This window comes from Piliocolobus tephrosceles, chromosome 21, assembly GCF_002776525.5.
Source record: "Piliocolobus tephrosceles isolate RC106 chromosome 21, ASM277652v3, whole genome shotgun sequence".
Lineage (NCBI taxonomy): Eukaryota > Metazoa > Chordata > Mammalia > Primates > Cercopithecidae > Piliocolobus > Piliocolobus tephrosceles.
Window position 1 is genome coordinate 42,784,064 of NC_045454.1, and position 20,933 is coordinate 42,804,996.

General features: G+C 52.7%; 1 protein-coding gene across 3 annotated transcripts in view; it reads left to right on the top strand.

The window, feature by feature from the left end:
• The window catches only part of DNMT1 (DNA methyltransferase 1), a 62,432-nt gene that overhangs the window by 37,830 nt on the left and 3,669 nt on the right, over positions 1-20,933 (top strand). For 2 of the 3 annotated variants that reach the window (XM_023194246.2, XM_023194245.3), the window contains exons 17-36: positions 678-796; positions 1,295-1,387; positions 2,188-2,339; positions 2,471-2,658; positions 2,764-2,950; positions 5,958-6,055; positions 6,260-6,407; positions 7,811-7,926; positions 8,117-8,321; positions 8,779-8,912; positions 10,908-11,081; positions 13,456-13,677; positions 15,735-15,927; positions 16,770-16,854; positions 17,051-17,179; positions 17,627-17,909; positions 18,138-18,279; positions 19,330-19,496; positions 19,908-20,085; positions 20,645-20,849. In XM_023194246.2, coding sequence (XP_023050014.1) covers positions 678-796; positions 1,295-1,387; positions 2,188-2,339; positions 2,471-2,658; positions 2,764-2,950; positions 5,958-6,055; positions 6,260-6,407; positions 7,811-7,926; positions 8,117-8,321; positions 8,779-8,912; positions 10,908-11,081; positions 13,456-13,677; positions 15,735-15,927; positions 16,770-16,854; positions 17,051-17,179; positions 17,627-17,909; positions 18,138-18,279; positions 19,330-19,496; positions 19,908-20,085; positions 20,645-20,849 — 3,218 coding nt within the window. The remainder of the gene's footprint in view (positions 1-677; positions 797-1,294; positions 1,388-2,187; positions 2,340-2,470; positions 2,659-2,763; positions 2,951-5,957; positions 6,056-6,259; positions 6,408-7,810; positions 7,927-8,116; positions 8,322-8,778; positions 8,913-10,907; positions 11,082-13,455; positions 13,678-15,734; positions 15,928-16,769; positions 16,855-17,050; positions 17,180-17,626; positions 17,910-18,137; positions 18,280-19,329; positions 19,497-19,907; positions 20,086-20,644; positions 20,850-20,933) is intronic. The other variant, XM_023194244.2, reaches the window with a different exon arrangement.

Consider the following 20,933-nt stretch of genomic DNA (forward strand, 5'->3'; position numbering starts at 1 on the left):
GCAAGCTCCGCCTCCCGGGTTTACGCCATTCTCCTGCCTCAGCCTCCGGAGTAGCTGGGACTACAGGCGCCCACCACTTCGCCCGGTTGGTTTTTTGTATTTTTTAGTAGAGACGGGGTTTCACCGTGTTAGCCAGGATGGTCTCGATCTCCTGACCTTGTGATCCACCCGTCTCGGCCTCCCAAAGTGCTGGGATTACAGGCTTGAGCCACCGCGCCCGGCCTAGAACACTGTCTTAATTTAGTGTTCCCGCAACCAAAAAAATGAATGTTGGGGCTGGGCGTGGTGGCTCAGCCTGTAATCCCAGCATTTTGGGAGGCCCAGGCAGATAGATCACTGGAGGTCAGGAGTTCAAGACTAGCCTGGCCAACGTAGTGAAACACCGTCTCTACCAAAAATACAAAAATTAGCTGGGCATGGTGGTGCAGGCCTGTAATCCCAGCTACTCGGGAGACTGAGACAGGAGAATTACTTGAACCCGGGAGGCGGATAGGTTGCAGTGAGCCAAGATCATGCCATTGCACTCCAGCCTAGGGGATAGAGCAAGACTGTCTCAAAAACAAAAAAAGAGTGTCGGACTTGTACATTGTCTCGTTGCTTCGTGCCTGATCTGAAGTCTGCACCAAGACCCACCTTCATGGCTTAGCTGGTAAGCGTGTGCTTTGTTTCCTGTCCAGCGTGTACTGTAAGCACGGCCACCTGTGTCCCATCGACACCGGCCTCATTGAGAAGAATATCGAACTCTTCTTTTCCGGTTCAGCAAAACCAATCTATGATGATGACCCATCTCTTGAAGGTAAGGAGGAGTCCAGGATTGTTTGGGGCACACTTTAAAAACAGCCAGGCAGGGTGGTTCACATTTATAATCCTAGCACTTTGGGGGTCTGAGGCCAGAGGATCACTTGAGCTCAGGAGTTTGAGACCAGCCTGGGCAACATAGCAAGAGCCTGCCTCTATTAAAAAAATTGTAAATATGTGTGTGTGTGTACATATACATATACACATATATACACACACACGTATTTATACATATACACATGCACACATACTTATATATACGTATAAATAGAAATATACTTATAAAGCAATATTCAGCTGGAGCTGCTGCCTCTTAAAGTTGGGGCATGAGACTTTGTTCTGGGAAGAGCTGTAGGCCAAGTCACTGTGGTGACTGAGGAGCACCCGACCTGGCTGATGGGATGTCTGCTGAGCTGGGCGCTTGGAGCACCTCTTAGCCCTCCTGGGTTTGGGATGTGAGTCAGAGCCCTTGGTCCATTTCCTTTTTCTGCTCTAGGTGGTGTTAATGGCAAAAATCTTGGCCCCATAAATGAATGGTGGATCACTGGCTTTGACGGAGGTGAAAAGGCCCTCATCGGCTTCAGCACCTGTAAGTGTGTGGCCCATCATAGGCTGGCCGGGGGTCTGAAAGGGGGCCTTCATGTTCTCCTTCCTGGGGGCTGGTGGGGCTCTGGTGGGAATTCTTAGCAGGCTTGCAGAAGGCCATGTGACTGTGGGAACCTTAGCAGGTTCAGTTGGGTAGCCTCTTGTGTTAGTTATGACCAGCTCTGGAACTGACTCTCCAGTTGTAAGAGCAGGTCTTGGCGGGATGTGGTGGCTCACACCTGTAATCCCAGCACTTTGGGAGGCTGAGGTAGGGGGATCACTTGAGGCCAGGAATTCGCTAAGCCTGGCCAACATGGTGAAACCCCGTCTACCCAAAACACAAAAAATAGCCATGTGTGATGGTGCACACCTGTAATCCCAGCTACGTGGGAGGCTATGGCAGGAGAGTCACGTGAATCCAGGAGGCAGAGGTTGCAGTGAGCTGAGATCACGCCACTGCACTCCAGCCTGGGCAATGGAGCAAGACTCCATCCTCCTCCCTCCAGCCCCCCCAAAAAAAGCAGGTCTTACTGTTGCAACCCAAACCCAGACTGAATTCCAAAAACCAGAGATGAGCTAAATGAAGGCCTACTCAGCTAGTCTTCGCGCTCTGCTCTGGCTGACTCAGACAGGCTTCTTCAGAACAAGCCAGCTATGATGTGTTGTGCCCTGTGTTTCTGACATTTGGGTACAGGATGACTTTTAGACTGCTGGGTGAGTTTGGTAGACTCCTCCCTGCCCTGTGGCCACCGGAGGTGCCATCAGATTCCAACCCCTTTTTCACACCTGCTCCGTTCACCCCAGCGTTTGCCGAATACATTCTGATGGATCCCAGCCCGGAGTATGCACCCATATTTGGGCTGATGCAGGAGAAGATCTACATCAGCAAGATTGTGGTGGAGTTCCTGCAGAGCAATTCCGACTCGACCTACGAGGACCTGATCAACAAGATCGAGGTAAGAGATCGAGGGGCCTCAGCATCTGGGATTCCCACCGGAAACTTGCCTTCAGAACCAGCAGACACTGTTCTTCAGTTGGATTTAGGCCAGTTTGGCTTAAGCATGAGAAAAACTTGTTCTCTTTCAAGACCACGGTTCCTCCTTCTGGCCTCAACTTGAACCGCTTCACGGAGGACTCCCTCCTGCGACACGCGCAGTTTGTGGTGGAGCAGGTGGAGAGTTATGACGAGGCTGGGGACAGTGACGAGCAGCCCATCTTCCTGACGCCCTGCATGCGGGACCTGATCAAGCTGGCTGGGGTCACACTGGGACAGAGGTAAGGATGCAGCGGGGACGAGAGTGAAGACTGGAGACTGGGGAGGTTAGAGCATGGTCCCGATCCTCTGTCCAGTCCTCTGAGATGCTGGACCCTCTCCCGTAGGCGAGCCCAGGCGAGGCGGCAGACCATCAGGCATTCTACCAGGGAGAAGGACAGGGGACCCACGAAAGCCACTACCACCAAGTTGGTCTACCAGATCTTCGACACTTTCTTCGCAGAGCAAATTGAAAAGGATGACAGAGAAGACAAGGAGAACGCCTTTAAGCGCCGGCGATGTGGCGTGTGCGAGGTAACCTCGCCTGTGGGGGCTCCCGCTCCCCTGAGGTGACCCAGCTTCTGGCCTGATCTGAGGACTGCTCCATCTTTCTCTCTGTGGCTTAAGACTCTGGCTGCTCCAATGTGACCCCTGAGACAGAAATTAGTTAGTGGTCTAGGAGGACCCTGCATGCTTCATTGAACATCAATAGGACAGATGTCCACAGAGGCGTGCTTGGGTGCTTTGCTGATAATGCCACAGTCCTTAACTGACGAACCTGGCTTCTGGGTGACTCTGCTGTGCCTGCATCTCACTGTCTGAAGTCCCCCGTTGGAGTGCTAAGGGAGTATTCACATCTAAGTGGGCACTTTGTCCAACTTAGATTTGAGGTCCTTAGGAGGCCTTCCTTTCTGTGAGTTTTGAAAATACATGTTTACTTCACTCAGGAGGAACCAACCTCCTAGTCGTATGACCCAAAGACCAGGTATATTTTGATACGTATTACCTGACTTTCTTTTGGATAAACACTGGCTTCAGGGCTTTGCCTTTGATCCCCGCTGGCATCCTTTAACAGGAGCCTGCATGTCGTCACCATTGTTACTTTGGTTTTATTTTATGTTTCTTGGTTAACACACGTGTGTCCAATGTTTTATAATTTCTAAAAAATTTTTTAATTTTTTTGAGACAGTCTCGCTTTGTCACCCAGGCTAGAGTGCAGTGGCACGATCTCAGCTCACCATAACCTCCACCTCCCGGGTTCAAACAGTTCTCCTGCCTCAGCCTCCCAAGTGGCTGGGATTATAGGCACCTGCCACCATACCCAGCTAATTTTTTTGTATTTTTAGTAGAAACGGGGTTGCACCATGTTGGCCATGCTGGTCTTGAATTCCTGACCTCAAGTGATCTGCCTACCTTGGCCTCCCAAAGTGCTGGGATTACAGGTGTGAGCCACTGTGCCTAGCCCTAAAATCTTTTGTTTTTATTGATGCAACTGTTATATGTTGATACAGGTAGATCTAGTTATTTCATTTTAAATATTCTGTGGTATTTCATTAAATGAACATCCTAACTTCTCAATGATAGGCACCTCTTCAGTATTATAAATATAAAGCAGCATCCTTGAGCAAAGCTTCTCGTAAGTGTATCTGCTTAGAAATAGCGTTGCTAGGCTGTGGGTGTGTATTCTTAAGTTTGATCCAGAAGATTGCTCTCCAAAATGGTTCTATTGGCCGGGCGCGGTGGCTCAAGCCTGTAATCCCAGCACCTTGGGAGGCCGAGACAGGCGGATCACAAGGTCATGAGATCAAGACCATCCTGGCTAACACTGTGAAACCCCGTCTCTACTAAAAAATACAAAAAACTAGCCGGGCGAGGTGGCGGGCGCCTGTAGTCCCAGCTACTTGGGAGGCTGAGGCAGGAGAATGGCATGAACCTGGGAGGCGGAGCTTGCAGTGAGCTGAGATCCGGCCACTGCACTCCAGCCCGGGTGACAGAGTAAGACTCTGTCTCAAAAAAAAAACAAAACAAACAAACAAAAAAAACAAAATGGTTCTATCAACTTATTTGAGTAGTGTGCGTTCTTGTTTCCTCACACCACCTCTCTGGCTTCTTAACCTTTGCCCATCTGGAGAATGGGAAGGGAATTTTTTCTCTCACCATACTTCTAATAAAGTTGAATTTTTTTTTTTTTTTTTGTAGAGACAGGGTCCTGCTGTGTTGCCTTGCCTGGTCTCAAACTCCTGGCTTCAAGTGGTCCTCCTGTCTCAGCCTCCCAAACTGCCGGAATTAGAGGCATGAGGCACTGCACCTGGCCAAACAGGCACATTTTTAAAAGTCTTGTTTTTTGTTGTTGTTGTTGAGATGGGTCTTGCTCTGTCACCCAGTCTGGAGTGCAGTGGCATGACTGTAGCTCACTACATTCTCAACCTCCTGGGCTCAAGTGATCCTCCCAAGTAGCTGGGACCACAGGTATATGCCACCATGCCCAGATAATTAAAAAAAAAAAACATATTGTAGATGGCATTTTGCCATGTTACCTAGGCTGGTCTTAAATGCCTGAACTTAAGCAGTCCTCCCTCCTTAGCATCCTGAGTTGCTGGGACTGCAGGAATTTGTCACCACGCCTGGCGAATTTTTAATTTTTTGTAGAGATAGGGGTCTTAATATGTTGCCCAGGCTGGTCTTAAACTCTTGGACTCAAGTGATCCACCTACATCTGCTTCAGCCTCCCAATATACCGGTTCAGGCATGAGCCACCATGCCTAGCCTAAAAGTCTTAATTCACCGTTTGTTTGATTGTCACTAAGGGCTGTGTGATTCACCTTTTTTTTTTTGAGATGGAATCTTGCCCAGTCGCCCAGGCTGGAGTGCAGTGGCGTGACCACGGCTCACTGCAAACTCTGCCTCCTGGATTCATGTCATTCTCCGGCCTCAGCCTCCCAAGTAGCTGGGACTACAGGCGCCCGCCACCACGCTCAGCTAATTTTTTTTGTATTTTTAGTAGAGACGGGGTTTCACCATGTTAGCCAGGATGGTCTCAATCTCCTGACCTCATGATCCACCCACCTTGGCCTCCCAAAGTGCTGGGATTACGGGCATGAGCCACCGTGCCTGGCCACGATTCACCTTTTTTGTTTTGTTTTTTAAATGTTTTGAGACCTAAAAGTCTTAATTCATCATTTGTCTCATTGTTACTAAGGGCTGTGTGATTTCCCCCTTTTTTTTTTTCTTTGCAATGGAGTTTCACTCTTGTCCAGATTGGAATGCAGTGGTGTGATCTTGGCTCGCTGCAGTCTCCACCTCCCAGGTTCAAGCAATTCTCCTGCCTCAGCCTCCCAAGTAGCTGCGATTACAGGCACACCCTACCATGCCTGGCTAATCTTTGTATTTTTAGTAGAGATGGGTTTTACCACGTTGGCCAGGCTGATCTGGAATTCCTGACCTTAAGTGATCTGCCTGCCTTGGCCTTCTGAAATGCTGGGATTACAGGCATGAGCCACTGTGCCGGGCCCTGATTTGCCTTTTTAATACCATTTTTTAGGTGTGTCAGCAGCCTGAGTGTGGGAAATGTAAAGCCTGCAAGGACATGGTTAAATTTGGTGGCAGTGGACGGAGCAAGCAGGCTTGCCAAGAGCGGAGGTAGGTCCGGCTGAGTCCTCCTCCTGTGGCAAAGGACTTGCCAGCTGGTGGCGGATGCACAGTGGAGAAGGGCCCGCATGTGTGGGACAGCACCAGGATTCCTTCGTTAGGCATTGTCTCAGGGCCTGTCCCTGTTAGGACGAAAACAGCCTCGGTTGGTCTTACTTAGAAAAGGGGCCTTAGGTATAACCAGTGACATTGCAGGTGTCCCAATATGGCCATGAAGGAGGCAGATGACGATGAGGAAGTCGATGATAACATCCCAGAGATGCCGTCACCCAAAAAAATGCACCAGGGGAAGAAAAAGAAACAGAACAAGAATCGCATCTCTTGGGTTGGAGAAGCCGTCAAGGTAACCCTTGGAGCCCCTCATTCGGCTCACTGCCATGTTCCCGATAAGCAGGTTCCCCTAGTATCTTGCCAACCTGACCTCTTGGTCAACCTGAGCCCCAGCACCAAGAAACCTGCCTGTTTGCCCCTGAGAGGAGCAGGACTGGCCAAGAGACCATGTTCTGTGGCTCAGTACCAGCAAGGCATTTTTGTGTGGCCACAAGGCTCAGTTCTCCTAATGTCAAAATGAGCATTTGACACAGTTCTAGGGGCGTCAGGCAGGTGAGCCCTCATAGCTTGTTTTTCTGTTTTGTTTTGTTTGAGACAGAGTCTTGCTCTATCACCCAGGCTGGAGTGTGGTGACATGATCTCAGCTCGCTGCAACCTCTGCCTCCCAGGTTCAAGCAATTCTCCTACCCCAGCCTCCTGAGTAGCTGAGGTTACAGGCATGCACCACCATGCCAGGCTAACTTTTTTTGTGTTTTTATTAGAGACGGGGTTTCATCATATTACCCAGACCATTCTCAAACTCCTAGCCTCAAGTGATCCACCTACCTCAGCCTCCCAAAGTGCTGGGATTATAGGTGGGGGCCACCGTGCCTGGCCCCTCATAGCTTGTTTTCAAGAGCGCTGTCACAGCCCCCTCTGGCGTGGGGTGGGTCTTTTGGGGGCACCAACAGATGGCCTCCCAGTTGTTCTGTGGTCATCGGCTTCACTGAGGGTCATTTCCTTTACCACAGTGTGAGAGAAAGGAGTGAGTATCCTCTGTGTTGCTTCTCTGATGTCCATAAATTAAAGATGCAGTCAGTTCACTTAAGCATGAGGCTTGCCACCTGTTGGCTGCCTGGGCCGTAGCTGAGCCCCTGCAGGAGGACAGACATGGGTACTGCTGCATGGCATGAGTACCTCTGCAGGGTAGGGGGCTGGGAGGAGGCTGGGGCCACGAGGCCTTGCAGAAGTCAAGGTAGGACCTAGCCACACGAACACCTGGGGGAGAGCTGCACTGAGGTGGCAGTCAGCTTACCTTGTTGGAGAGAAGGAAGGAGGCCCCTGCAGTTGGAGTGGCTTGAGCCAGGGGGTGACAGGCAGGACAGGGGCCAGGGTTCAGGCTGTGGCCTTACAGACGATGGTGAGGTGTTGGGGGCTATGCTGTTAAAATCAAATCCTGGGACCCAAGTGGCAGAGCGGAAGTGGGAGGGACGCAAGTTCCCTTGGCTACAGCATCCGGCCGAGGAAGGTGGATGTTCTCTTCTTTTTTATTATTGAAGCCCTTGTAGAACAGGATGTTCTCTTTAGCAGCAGCTCTTCATTGACTTCTTGATGATATGGAGTCATGTCTTACATTAAGTAACAGAGAACCATGCAGGTCAAGGCCAGGAAAGACCCTCAAAATGATCCTCCCCGAACATATGCTCTCATTTTCAGACTGACGGGAAGAAGAGTTACTATAAGAAGGTGTGCATTGATGCGGAAACCCTGGAAGTTGGGGACTGTGTCTCTGTTATTCCAGATGATTCCTCAAAACCGCTGTATCTAGCAAGGTTTGCATCTTTCTTTTTGCTTGACTTCTGCACGTACTTTCTCATCTCATAAGATGCCTGTTTTGCCAAAAGAGCACCAGCAGCTTTTTGCCCTAGATGAAAACCGAAAAGGACGAGTGCCGCTGCCCAGACTCGGTCACTTATCTGTTGGCCAGGTCAGAACTTCTCCCCATGCCCGTCTTGATTCCAGGGTCACGGCTCTGTGGGAGGACAGCATCAACGGGCAAATGTTTCACGCCCACTGGTTCTGCGCTGGGACAGACACAGTCCTCGGGGCCACGTCGGACCCTCTGGAGTTGTTCTTGGTGGATGAATGTGAGGACATGCAGCTTTCATATATCCACAGCAAAGTGAAAGTCATCTACAAATCCCCATCCGAAAACTGGGCCATGGAGGTGAGTGCCTGGTGCCCCTCGCGAGCCCCTGCCTTGCCATGGAGGGTCAACTGCTGACGTGTGTTCTGTTTTGTTTTTATTTGTATTATATTGTGTGTGTGTGTGTGTTTTTGTTTTTTTGTTTTGTTTTGTTTTGAGACGTAATTTCGCTCTTGTTGCTCAGGCTGGAGTGCAATGGCATGATCTCAGCTCACTGCAACCTCTGCATCCCAGGTTCAAGTGATTCTCCTGCCTCAGTCTCCCGAGTAGCTGGGATTATAGGCACCCGCCACCACACCTGGCTAATTTTTTTTTGTATTTTTAGTAGACACGGGGTTTCACCATGTTGGCCAGGCTGGTCTCGAACTCCTGACCAGCCTGGGAGGCCAGGTGATCCACCTGCCTCGGCCTCCCATAGTGCTGGGATTACAGGCATGAGCCATCACGCCTGGCCTGACACGCATTCTTATCTCCCAAGGGAGGCATGGATCCCGAGTCCCTGCTGGAGGGGGACGACGGGAAGACCTACTTCTACCAGCTGTGGTACGATCAAGACTACGCGAGATTCGAGTCCCCTCCAAAAACCCAGCCAACGGAGGACAACAAGTACAAGTGAGCACTGGGGCCAGGCTCGGGGTCAACAGGCACTTTCAGCCCACACCGCTCCCGTTTCCCGTGTGCTTCTATCTGGTTGGCTTCCCCTAGTGGCCCCCCAGTTTGTGTTTCTTGCTCACCAAAGGCCAGCCTGACTATGGATGATGCTCAAGGGTGTAGATGGCCTGGAGTTGCTTTAAGTGTGTGGATGACCTGGCATTGGCTTTGTAAGAGGATTCTCTACCCAGGAACAGGGTTCATCTTCCCATTTCAAGACTTCCCGTGTGTTCTTCAGTGTGTGCCCAGCTTTGGCATGTGTTTGGCTGTTTCTTAGATATTTTCTCCTGTAAATGAGACCTTTTATTCGATTCTTTTCTAACTGGTGACTGCTTTGAGGGAAGCTTTTATTTTTTATTTTATTTTTGAGACAGAGTTTCACTTTTGTTGCCCAGGCTGGAGTGCAACGGCTTAATCTTGGCCCACCGCAACCGCCGCCTCCTGGGTTCAAGTGATTCTCCTGCCTCAGCCTCCCGAGTAGCTGGGACTACAAGCATGTGCCACCATGCCTGACTAATTTTTTTGTATTTTTAGTAGAAACGGGGTTTCTCCATGTTGGTCAGGCTGGTCTCGAACTCCCAACCTCAGGTGATCCGCCCGCCTTGGCCTCCCAGAGTGCTAGGATTACAGGCGTGAGCCACCGTGCCTGGCCAGCTTTTATTTGTTAATGTCCAATGCCCCATGCCTTCTTTTTAACCGCCGTACCTCACTTTTTTCAACTAAAAGCAGCAGCCAGCACCCCCAGAGGAGCAGGTGGCAACCAGGGAGACCCAGGGAGGCTAAAAGGGCTCCCCTGGGGGTATCTGTGCTTCTCCCATAAGTCTCATGCTGGCTTCGGCTTGATCTCTATTTTCATTTTTTTTTTTATTTTATTTTATTTTTATTTTTTCGAGATGGAGTTTCACTCTTGTCACCCAGGCTGGAGTGCAGTGGCACGATCTCGGCTCATTACAACCTCTGCCTCCTGGGTTCAAGCAATTCTGCCTCAGCTTCCCAAGTAGCTGAGACTACAAGTGCCTGCTACCATGCCCGACTAATTTTTGTATTTTTAGTAGAGACAGGGTTTCACCATATTGGCCAGGCTGGTCTGGAACTCCTGACCTTAGGTGATCTGCTCCCTTCAGGCTCGCAAAGTGCTGGGATTACAGACATGAGCTACCACACCCAACCCCATTTATTTATTTATTATCACCCAACCTCACTTATTTATTTATTTATTTGAGACAGGGTCTCACTCTGTCACCCAGGCTGGAGTGCAGTTGTGTGGTCACAGCTCACTGCAGCCTCGACCTGCTGGGCTTAAGTGATCTTCCTGCCTCAGCCTCCTGAGTAGCTGGGACTGCAGGCATGCACCACCCTGCCTGGTTAATTAAAAAAAAATTTTTTTTTTTTGTAGAAACGGGGTCTCACTGTGTTGACCAGGCTAGTCTCAAACTTCTGGACTCAAGCGATCCTCCTGCCTTGGCCTCCCAAAGGGCTGGGATTACAGACATGAGCCACCATGCTGGGCCTTGATCTCTATTTTTAAGGCTGTCTTCAGGTCTCCTTTAAGGGCTTACTAGTCAAGAATAATGTTGAATTTCCTCAAATACCTGTTGAGCCTTTATAGAGAGAGCAGTAAGAGTCTGCTGGATTGAGTTCCTCACCGAGCCACTCGGGACTCTTGCTGGTGTGTTCTTAACCGTATTCTAGACTCTGTTCGTTGATATCTTAGGGTTTTTGTATCAATGACTCAAAAGTGACTTGATTTTCTTGCTATATTCTCTCTGGGCTTTGGTCTCAAATAAGTGCCTTCAAAATGTGAACACAAAGCACAAGAAAGCCACTTCCTTCCTTCTAGCATCTGCAAATGTTTTCTCTTGGTCGCCAGAGTCTCTGGATTAAGCTGGCAGTAGCTGCTGCGGCCACCACTGGCCACCTCAGGGCCTTACGCTTCTGTCCCTTTGTTTCCTTCAGGTTCTGTGCGAGCTGTGCTCGTCTGGCTGAGATGAGGCAAAAAGAAATCCCCAGGGTCCTGGAGCAGCTCGAGGACCTGGACAGCCGGGTCCTCTACTACTCAGCCACCAAGAACGGCATCCAATACCGAGTCGGTGATGGCGTGTACCTGCCCCCTGAGGCCTTCACGTTCAAGTGAGTGCCCCCTCGGAGCAGCCGGGGCCATGGTGCTCCAGGCCAAGCCAGGCTGGCTTTGTAGTGTCCCCCTCGTCACAGACATCCCCAACCCCTCCACACCAGCTGTTATCCCAGCCGTCACGTTAGCATAGGTGGCAAACAGACAACATAAAGCATGGAATGTAGACTGACCGTGATGCTATTGCAGAGCAAAGCTGACTGTAAAAGTCAGAACTCACTGGTTTGGCTAGGTGTGATTTCTTACACCTGTAATCCCAGCGCTTTGGGAGGCTGAGGCAGCGGGGAATCATCTGAGGTCAAGAGTCCGAGACCAGCCTGGCCAACATGGTGAAACCTCGTCTCTACTAAAAATACAAAAATTAGCCGGGTGTGGTGGTGCACACCTGTAGTCCCAGCTACTCGGGAGGCAGAGACAGGAGAATCACTTGAACCTGGGAGGCAGAGGTTGCAGTGAGCCAAGATCATGCCACTGCACTCCAGCCGGGGCGACAGAGTGTGACTCCGTCTCAAAATAAAAAAAGCGAAAAAGAACTTAATGGCTAAAGCACAAGGGACAGCTGGGGGCCCTCCCCAGTTCTGCCTCTGCCCAAGGACACCTCCTCTCCGTCCCCTGCTGTGAAGTGGGAGAGTGGGATCTTGGCTGCTGGGGCTCAGAGGGTTGAGTGAGTTGAAAGTGCTCCGTACAGTACCTGGCTTAAAGTAAAGGCTTAATGAACATGAGTTACTTCTTGGTAAGAGGGAATTACATCAGATGACTTATCTGTGTTGGAGGATCGAGGCTCTTCCAGGAAAAACCTAAAGCCACAGATCGTTTCCACACTGATGCATTCTGTGTTTTTGCTAAGAATAAGTGCGTGGTTGGAATCACAGCCCACATTTTCCAGATGCTTTCCCAGCTCACAGTTCCATTTCCCTAGAGCCCCAGCTCCCTTACCTTAGTTCAGTTAGTGTGAATTATGAGACCTGGAGAAATAGGGTCCCTCCAGCTTTGGCACAGTTAGGGTGCATTACCCCCTCTGGTTGTCCTTGATTGGAAGGGGACACCTACCTGTAGTATTTTTTGCCAGGTGCTCCTGGCAGAGTGGGAGACTCAGCACAGAGGTGCCTTTGGGGCCCGTCAGACTCCTGGGAGGCCTAGTGGGGAGAACATGGCAGCCGCCTTCCCCTAACGGCAGGCCCTCTCCAAAGAACAGCTTTTCTACACTAGTCAGGCCTCATTCCCATTGCCCCAGGCCCCCATGTTGCCTTAGATTGGCCTTCTCCGGTGTCTCTTCTAGATCAGAGCCTTAGTCAGGGTAGCGTAGGTTGTATCATAGCAACAACCCCAAATCACAGTGACTTAAAACCACAGAAACTGGACAGGGCATGGTGGCTCATGCCTGTCAGGAGTTCAAGACCAGCCTGGCCAACATACCTGTCTCTACTAAAAATAGATTAGCCAGGGTTAGCTGGGCATGGTGGCGGGTGCCTGTAATCACAGCTACTTGGGAGGCCGAGGCACGAGAATCGCTTGAACCCGGGAGGAGGAGTTGCAGTGAGCCAAGATCATGCCACTGCTCTCTAACCTGGGTGACAGAGTGAAAGTGTCTCAACAAAAACCACAGTAGCCACTGTCTTGCTCACGTGAGGTGCCCATCACAGGTCAGCAGAGAACTCCGCCTGTTGTGTCCCTTGGATATCTGGGCTGCTGGAGTCAGAAGCCCAGCAGCTGGGTTGCCAGTCTCTGAGCCCAAGGGAAAGCACACAGGACATTCCCCAGGCAGTGACATGCTCTTAGGTCACTTCTGCTCACGTCACATGCCAGGAAACACAAGATGCCAAGTGGTCGGGAGGCAGGAGCCTGGGGTATTCGAGCAGTGTTGGCCACCACCGTAGCCAGTAATGCACAGAGGGTAAATGCATGCTTCAAACCGTGAGACTGAATCTCCAGCTAAATATTTTTTTATTCTTCAAGATGGAGTCTTGCTCTGTCACCCAGGCTTCAGTGCAGTGGCACAATGTCAGCTCACTGCAACCTCTGCCTCCTGGGTTCAAGTAATTCTCCTGCCTCAGCCTCCTGAGTAGCTGGAATTACAGGCGTGTACCACCGCGCCCGGCCAATTTTTGTATTTTTAGTAGAGACAGGGCTTCACTATGTTGGCCAGGCTGGTCTCGAACTTCTGACCTTGTGGTCCACCTGCCTCGATCTCCCAAAGTGCCGGGATTACAGGCGTGAGCCACAATGCCCAGCCTAAATCATTTCTTAAAGTACACACCTACCTTAATTCATCGGGTGTTTGACTTTAAATGGCTATTGTCACAGGTCAGTCATGCCTGACTGACCACTGCAAGGTGGAAGGTTCATTGATGCTAAGTGGGTGCTTCTCTGCAGCATCAAGCTGTCCAGTCCTGTGAAACGCCCACGGAAGGAGCCTGTGGATGAGGACCTGTACCCAGAGCACTACCGAAAATACTCCGACTACATCAAAGGCAGCAACCTGGATGCCCCTGAGCCCTACCGAATTGGCCGGATCAAAGAGATCTTCTGTCCCAAGAAGAGCAACGGCAGGCCCAACGAGACTGACATCAAGATCCGGGTCAACAAGTTCTACAGGTCAGTGGAGGCCTCTATTCTTCCACGAGGCCGCAGACTCTTCTAGAAGGCTCTGCCTGAAACAGGGTTGTGACATAGCACCCACAGTTGTTCTAAGAGTTAGGTTGAGTTAGCTGTTTTTCCAAGTGTTTCTGATTATCGGTGGGCATTGATAATGACTAGAATTCTAGTTCCCAGCCCTCACTTTTAGGTCTTTATTTTAATGTTGCAGAGCCCTTTTTCCAAAAGAAATCCTTAAGCTGGCTGGGCGCTGTAGCTCACGCCTCTAATCCTAGCACTTTGGGAGGCTGAGGCAGGAAGATCACTTGAGTCCAGGAGTTCAAGACCAGCCTGAGGAAATGTAGTGAGACCCTGGCCCTACCAAAAAAAAAAAAAAAAGACTAGCTGGGCGTGGTGGCACACACCTGTAGTCCCAGGTACTTGGGAGGCTGAGGCTGGAAGGATCACTCAAACCCAGGAATTTGAGGCTGCAGTGAGCCATGATCCCACCACTGCACTCTGGCCTGGGTGACAGCCAAACCCCGTCTCAAAAGAAAAAAAGGGTAGAGTGTCTGGGCACCCACACCCCAGAGCTCCATCTATGACTGTCCAGGTTCTGTCCCACTGTCCCCACCTGTTCCCAGGTCCTCCTTTCTGTCTCTAGTATTTTTTCTCTTTCCTAAGCTTTTGGCCTATTACGTTTTCTTTTCTTTTTTTTTTTTTTTTGAGACGGAGTCTCGCTCTGTCGCCCAGGCTGGAGTGCAGTGGTGCGATCTCAGCTCACTGCAAGTTCCGCCTCCCGGGTTCCCACCATTCTCCTGCCTCAGCCTCCGGAGTAGCTGGGACTACAGGCGCCCGCCACCTCGCCCGGCTAGTTTTTTGTATTTTTAGTAGAGATGGGGTTTCACCATGTTAGCCAGGATGGTCTCGATCTCCTGACCTCGTGATCCGCCCATCTCGGCCTCCCAAAGTTCTGGGATTACAGGCTTGAGCCACTGCGCCTGGCCCATGTTTTCTTTTTCTAAGACCCGAGTAACTGGTGGTGATTAGGCATTAACCTAAAACTAGCCTGTACAGGAAGGTATATACTTGCCTCACCTCTTAGCTAACATAGATCAAAGATTTCCTGAAGACTTTGTAATAACAGGAAATAAGGGTTCTAAGTGGTACAGGTGAGAGAAACACACTCTGGAGAGGCTGCTACCGGCAGGTGGCCACAGCAGGGCAGGGCCAGGCGTGCAGAGCAAGCAGCCAACCTGACCTAACGGTTGGGGTGTCTTTACCTGGCAGTTCCCTAATTGGGGGCGAGTCTACCTTACAGTTCCCTCATGTGGGGAGGGGATATCTTTACCTGCGGTTCCCTAAATATGGGGGGAGAGGGTCTTTACCCTATGATTCCCTAACTGAGGGGGCCTTTACCCTGTGGTTCCCTAACTGCGGGGGGGTCATTATCCGGCGGTTCCCTAATTGTGGGGGAGTCTACCTTGCAGTTCCCTAATGTGGGGAGGGGATATCTTTACCCTACGCTTCCCTAACTGTGGGGGGTCTTTACCCTACGATTCCCTAACTGGGGGGGGTCTTTACCCTGCGGTTCCCTAACTGGGGGTGGGGGAGTCTTTACCCTGCGGTTCCCTAACTGGGGGTGGGTCTTTACCCTGTGGTTCCCTAACTGGGTGGGGGGGTCTTTACCCTGTGGTTCCCTAACTGGGGGTGGATCTTTACCCTGTGGTTCCCTAACTGGGGGAGTCTTTACCCTGTGGTTCCCTAACTAGGAGTGGGTCTTTACCCTGTGGTTCCCTAAATGGGGGGAGTCTACCTTGCAGTTCCCCAGTGTGGGGAGGGGATAGCTTTACCCTGCGGTTCCCTAACTGGCAGGGGTTCCTTACCCTGTGGTTCCCTAACTCGGGGGATCTTTACCTGGTCTCCCTAACTGGGGGTGTCTTTACCTGGTGGTTGCCTACCGGGGGTGGGGGTCTTTACCCAGCAGTTCCCTGAGCACCCTAGGAACATGGTGCTGTTTAATTCGGCATAAGCTCACCACAAAGGTGAGCTCCTAACAAGGCCTCTCCCGCTCGCAGGCCTGAGAACACCCACAAGTCCACCCCGGCGAGCTACCACGCAGACATCAACCTGCTCTACTGGAGCGACGAGGAGGCTGTGGTGGACTTCAAGGCCGTGCAGGGCCGCTGCACCGTGGAGTATGGGGAGGACCTGCCCGAGTGCGTCCAGGTGTACTCCATGGGCGGCCCCAACCGCTTCTACTTCCTCGAGGTGGTGCCCCTGCTTGCTAGAGGGAAGGCTTCGGGGGCAAAGTTGTCCAGAAGGAGTCTGATGTCGGGTTATGCACAAGGCGGCTTGGCTGCAGGGTTTCAGCTTTTGTAAGAAGTGGGTGGTTGGCTGACGTGAAGCTGTTCTGCAGGAGCTTTACGGGGGTCTGGGCAGGGTTCTCCGGAGCACAAGTTGTATGAGATTCAAGTAGTTCCGGAGTTTAACACTCCTGGTTTTTAAAAAGCACGTCATTAGAGAACATAACGTTTTAGTGTCTTGGTGCAACTGAATGTTGAGGACCATGAGGCAGCCTCCACCAGCCTGACTGGTGTCTTAGTATGAGTTGGAGAAAGTACCCCTGCTCCTGGGTCCCTTGGGCCAGGTGCCCACGTCCAGGCCCAGCCTACATGCCCGTGCAGGTGGCCCTGGTTATGGAGAGGGCCCACTAGTCAGCTGATCAAGCTCATGGCTTGTAAATTGTTGGGGCTTAGCCTTTCCTTGTTGTTATCCTAAAATGATACATCCACGTTTTCCCAGGCTTGGATGAGGATAGCTCAATTGGACAGCAGATTCTGTATAGCACTTTTTCCTGTTCTAGAATGAGTATTCCCAAGTGCACTCCAATAGGCATTTCAGTGTCAGCCAGATCAAATGTTAGTATTAATAAGATGGATTGTTTTAAGTTTCCATTGTGGCAAAGTCACACTACTCTTATTGGTGGCTAACTGACCATGCCCCACTGAGGGAGAAATTAAGTGGCTATGAAATTGCCTTCTTACTAGTCTGTGTTAGAGAGGGGACCAGTGCGCTTCTCTCCCAAACGATTGCAGTTCTCTCCTTTTCAGGCCTATAATGCGAAGAGTAAAAGCTTTGAAGATCCTCCCAACCATGCCCGTAGCCCTGGAAACAAAGGGAAGGGCAAGGGAAAAGGTACGTCATTGTATGAGTTTCTTTTCAAGTCATTCTTCTGTAACTTGGAGGCTGCCTGTGAATCCCTCAGTGTAAAACCACCTCTGGTGTTACCAACTCTGGGACAGTGAGACTGCCTGAATTAACAAGGCGCTTGAGAGCAAGGTGGGACTTGGACTCTGAGGATCAGGTTTAGCCTCTGGCCTCTCTCCCCCAGGGAAGGGCAAGCCCAAGTCCCAAGCCTGTGAGCCTAGCGAGCCAGAGATGGAGATCAAGCTGCCCAAGCTGCGGACCCTGGACGTGTTTTCTGGCTGCGGGGGGTTGTCGGAGGGATTCCACCAAGCAGGTGAGTGCCCATAGGCCCCATCTCTGAACACCTGGTGAGCCCAGACTGGGCAGGTGCTACCTGCAACGACTTCCAACCCCGATCACCTTCCTGACTCAATCTCCTTCCAAAGCCAGGCACGGTGGCGCATGCCTGTAATCCCAGCACTTTGGGAGGCCAAGGTGGGAGGATCACGAGGTCAGGAGTTCGAGATCATCCTGACCAACGTGGTGAAACCCTGTCTCTAATAAGAATACAAAAATTAGCCGGGCGTGGTGGCGGGCACCTGCAGTGTCCCAGCTTCTCGGGAGGCTGAGGTAGGAGAATCGCTTGAACCTGGGAGGCTTGCAGTGAGCCGAGATCGCGCCACTGCACTCCAGCCTGGGTGACAGAGCGAGACTCCATCTCAAAAAAAAAAAAATCTCCTTCTGGAGAGTTGAAAGCATGGCTTCGACCTTGATCCGCCAGGCATCTCTGACACGCTGTGGGCCATTGAGATGTGGGACCCCGCGGCCCAGGCGTTCCGACTGAACAACCCCGGCTCCACGGTGTTCACAGAGGACTGCAACATACTGCTGAAGCTGGTCATGGCCGGGGAGACCACCAACTCCCGCGGCCAGCGGCTGCCCCAGAAGGGAGACGTGGAGATGCTGTGTGGTGGCCCGCCCTGCCAGGGCTTCAGTGGCATGAACCGCTTCAACTCACGCACCTACTCCAAGTTCAAAAACTCGTTGGTGGTCTCCTTCCTCAGGTAAACAGGTAGAAGCCCCCCAGTGTTGACAGATGGCCTGGGGCTGTGCCGCGTATCAGCAGTGGTCACTTTCACCCTGCACTGAGGCTTCTGCCCCCTGGAAAACCACAGCTCAGCTTTCAGTAGGGAGAGACTTTGATAACATTCACGAGGGGCTTCCGGCACAGTGGGTTGTTCCTCCCCTCTGTCTGTGGAGGTGACTCCTGCAGTCTCTCCTGCCCCCTACAGCTACTGCGACTACTACCGGCCCCGGTTCTTCCTCCTGGAGAATGTCAGGAACTTTGTCTCCTTCAAGCGTTCCATGGTCCTGAAGCTCACCCTCCGCTGCCTGGTCCGCATGGGCTATCAGTGCACCTTCGGCGTGCTGCAGGTGGGCCCCGGGGCCGGGGCGGGCAGATGGATGTGGCCAGCACATGACCCGGCCAGCAGCCAACCGTCCCTTACTGAAAGCAGGGTTCAATGGCACAGGCCTGCTGTCCAGGCGGCAGAGGCTGACGTGCTGCTCTGTCCCACTGGCGGGGTCAGAGGAGATGCATGCTCAGCTGGCCCCCAGCAAGTCCACCTCTAGCATCTCTTGAGCTGTGTTCTCGAACATGCCGGGGAGGGCTGGCTACCAGGGGCTTCTCACCAGGTAGCTCCTGGTTCCTTTCCCTTGATGGGGAAGGGTGAGCAGCCCACCACGGAGCACCGCAGAGCGGTTGAGTCTGCATGAGGGAGGGGAAGTGAGGTGTGCAGAGACATGTGTAGGCAGCTGCTGTTCGATCGTTCTAAAAGACAGTTTTGCTCTGGGTGACTGTGCATACAAACCCCCACAGATGGCCGAGGGTTGCACTCCAGGTGGCTGTGTCTGCAGGGACGGGGTGGACATGGTCTGTGGGGCCCAGGCCTTATCTGAAAAGCATCCCCCATCCTCTGTATCAGCTCAGCGATTGAGGGTATAACTAAAAATGAAGCAGCTATTCAGATGCTAGCACAGGATGTCTGCCTAAGTGGGCAAGCACTTGGCTACTCGGTCCCCTACTTCAGCCTCAGGGTGACTCAGGCTCAGCAGGCAAGACTTGTCACAGCCACGTTCTCTGTCCTTGTAACCACAGCCATTAGGGAAGCAGCAGGGCTCCTGGTCTCCAATGTTGTTCTCCCTGAGTGCTAAGACCTCGGGGCCCTTGCAGTGCTTTCAGAGCTGGCTGGACTTTCCCGCAAGGTTTGCTCCCACCTTCCTCAGTGGTTGTCCCCTGGGCTCAGCTGCTTTTGTTCTTTATCTGCTCCAGCCTCCTCTGACCAGGAGCATGCCTGCTGGGGTGACTGGGGATTCCGCATCGGCCAGCCGCTCCCGAGTCAGGCTGCTGACCCCAGGCCTGGGTCTGGCCAGTCCATTTGGGAGTGTCCCACTGATGGGGGTGTCTGTCCTTCTCCCCCACAGGCTGGTCAGTACGGCGTGGCCCAGACGCGGAGGCGAGCCATCATCCTGGCCGCAGCCCCTGGAGAGAAGCTTCCCCTGTTCCCGGAGCCGCTGCACGTCTTTGCGCCCCGGGCCTGCCAGCTGAGTGTGGTGGTGGACGACAAGAAGTTCGTGAGCAACATAACCAGGTAGGTGGCCCCGGTCACTCCTCCACACACTGCCGAGCGGGCCTCCGTAGCTCATAGGGCCCGTGAGTGCTCCCTGGTGAGGTTTAGGGAGGAGAGGATGGTACGGCATCCAGTCTGCCACACGGCGCTCTGCCACCCCCCTTCTCCAATTCTGACCCTGCGTCATCTGCTTCCCTAGTAGATAGCGCAGGTAGAGCGGCTGGCCGCATGCTTGGCTGTGGTCATCCACAAAGTCCACGCCGTAACCCCGTCCCCTCTTCCAGATGGCATCCAGGCACACTGCCACTCATGTGACCTCAGGCAGTGTGCTGTGACCTCTGGAGAAGGCCGTGTGAGCAGGCAGGGGCGGCACCTGTGACGAGGGGACAGCTGCTGCGTGCCCAGAGGTGTCGACCTCCTGCTCTGTTGCAGGTTGAGCTCAGGTCCTTTCCGGACCATCACGGTGCGAGACACAATGTCCGACCTGCCAGAGGTGCGGAATGGAGCTTCAGCACTGGAGATCTCCTACAACGGGGAGCCTCAGTCCTGGTTCCAGAGGCAGCTCCGGGGCGCACAGTACCAGCCCATCCTCAGGGACCACATCTGTAAGGTAACGGCATCCCGACAGAGCAGCTCCTCCTCGAGGCCCAGCCTAGCAGCCTCATGGGAACAGTCAGAGCCTGCCCAAGGCTCAGGGGAGACATGGAATCTGATCCCAGGCTCCTCCTCCTGAGTCCTCAGCCGTTGCGTGACCCCTGGCCTCTCTCCCATGGTCATGGGAAGTGTCGGAGCTCCCGCACTCCTGGACTCAGACTCGGTCTGGAATGGTGTCAAGCCACTGCCCACCCACCACTGCCTTCCCCCCTCGCTGCCTCTTCCTGCATGTTTTCCCAGGATGCCAAGACCAGCCCTTTCACCATCCCCTGGCACCACTCCCCTTCCCCCACCCTAAAGACTCAGCTTAGATTCCCACGCTGTTCTACCCCCGCGCTGCCTCAGGTCTCTGCCATGGCCTCGAGCCAAGTGCAGCATCCCCGACTGTCTCTTTCCCGATGGGCGTGAGCCCCAGGGGGCTTCCTGGTCAGCATGGTGTTCCCAGCACCCAGCCCACCATGGATGCTCAGATGCTGCTTGCACAAGGTGACAGCTGGGTCCCCACACTCTTTCAGGACATGAGTGCATTGGTGGCCGCCCGCATGCGGCACATCCCCTTGGCCCCCGGCTCAGACTGGCGCGATCTGCCGAACATCGAGGTGCGGCTCTCGGACGGCACCATGGCCAGGAAGCTGCGGTATACCCACCATGACAGGAAGAACGGCCGCAGTAGCTCTGGGGCCCTCCGTGGGGTCTGCTCCTGCGTGGAAGGTGGGGCCTGTAGGTCGTGGTTCCCGATGGGCTGAGGGGAAGGAAGGCAGAGCCCTGGGGCTTTGACCTGTGAATCTGGAGGCCAGGGCAGGG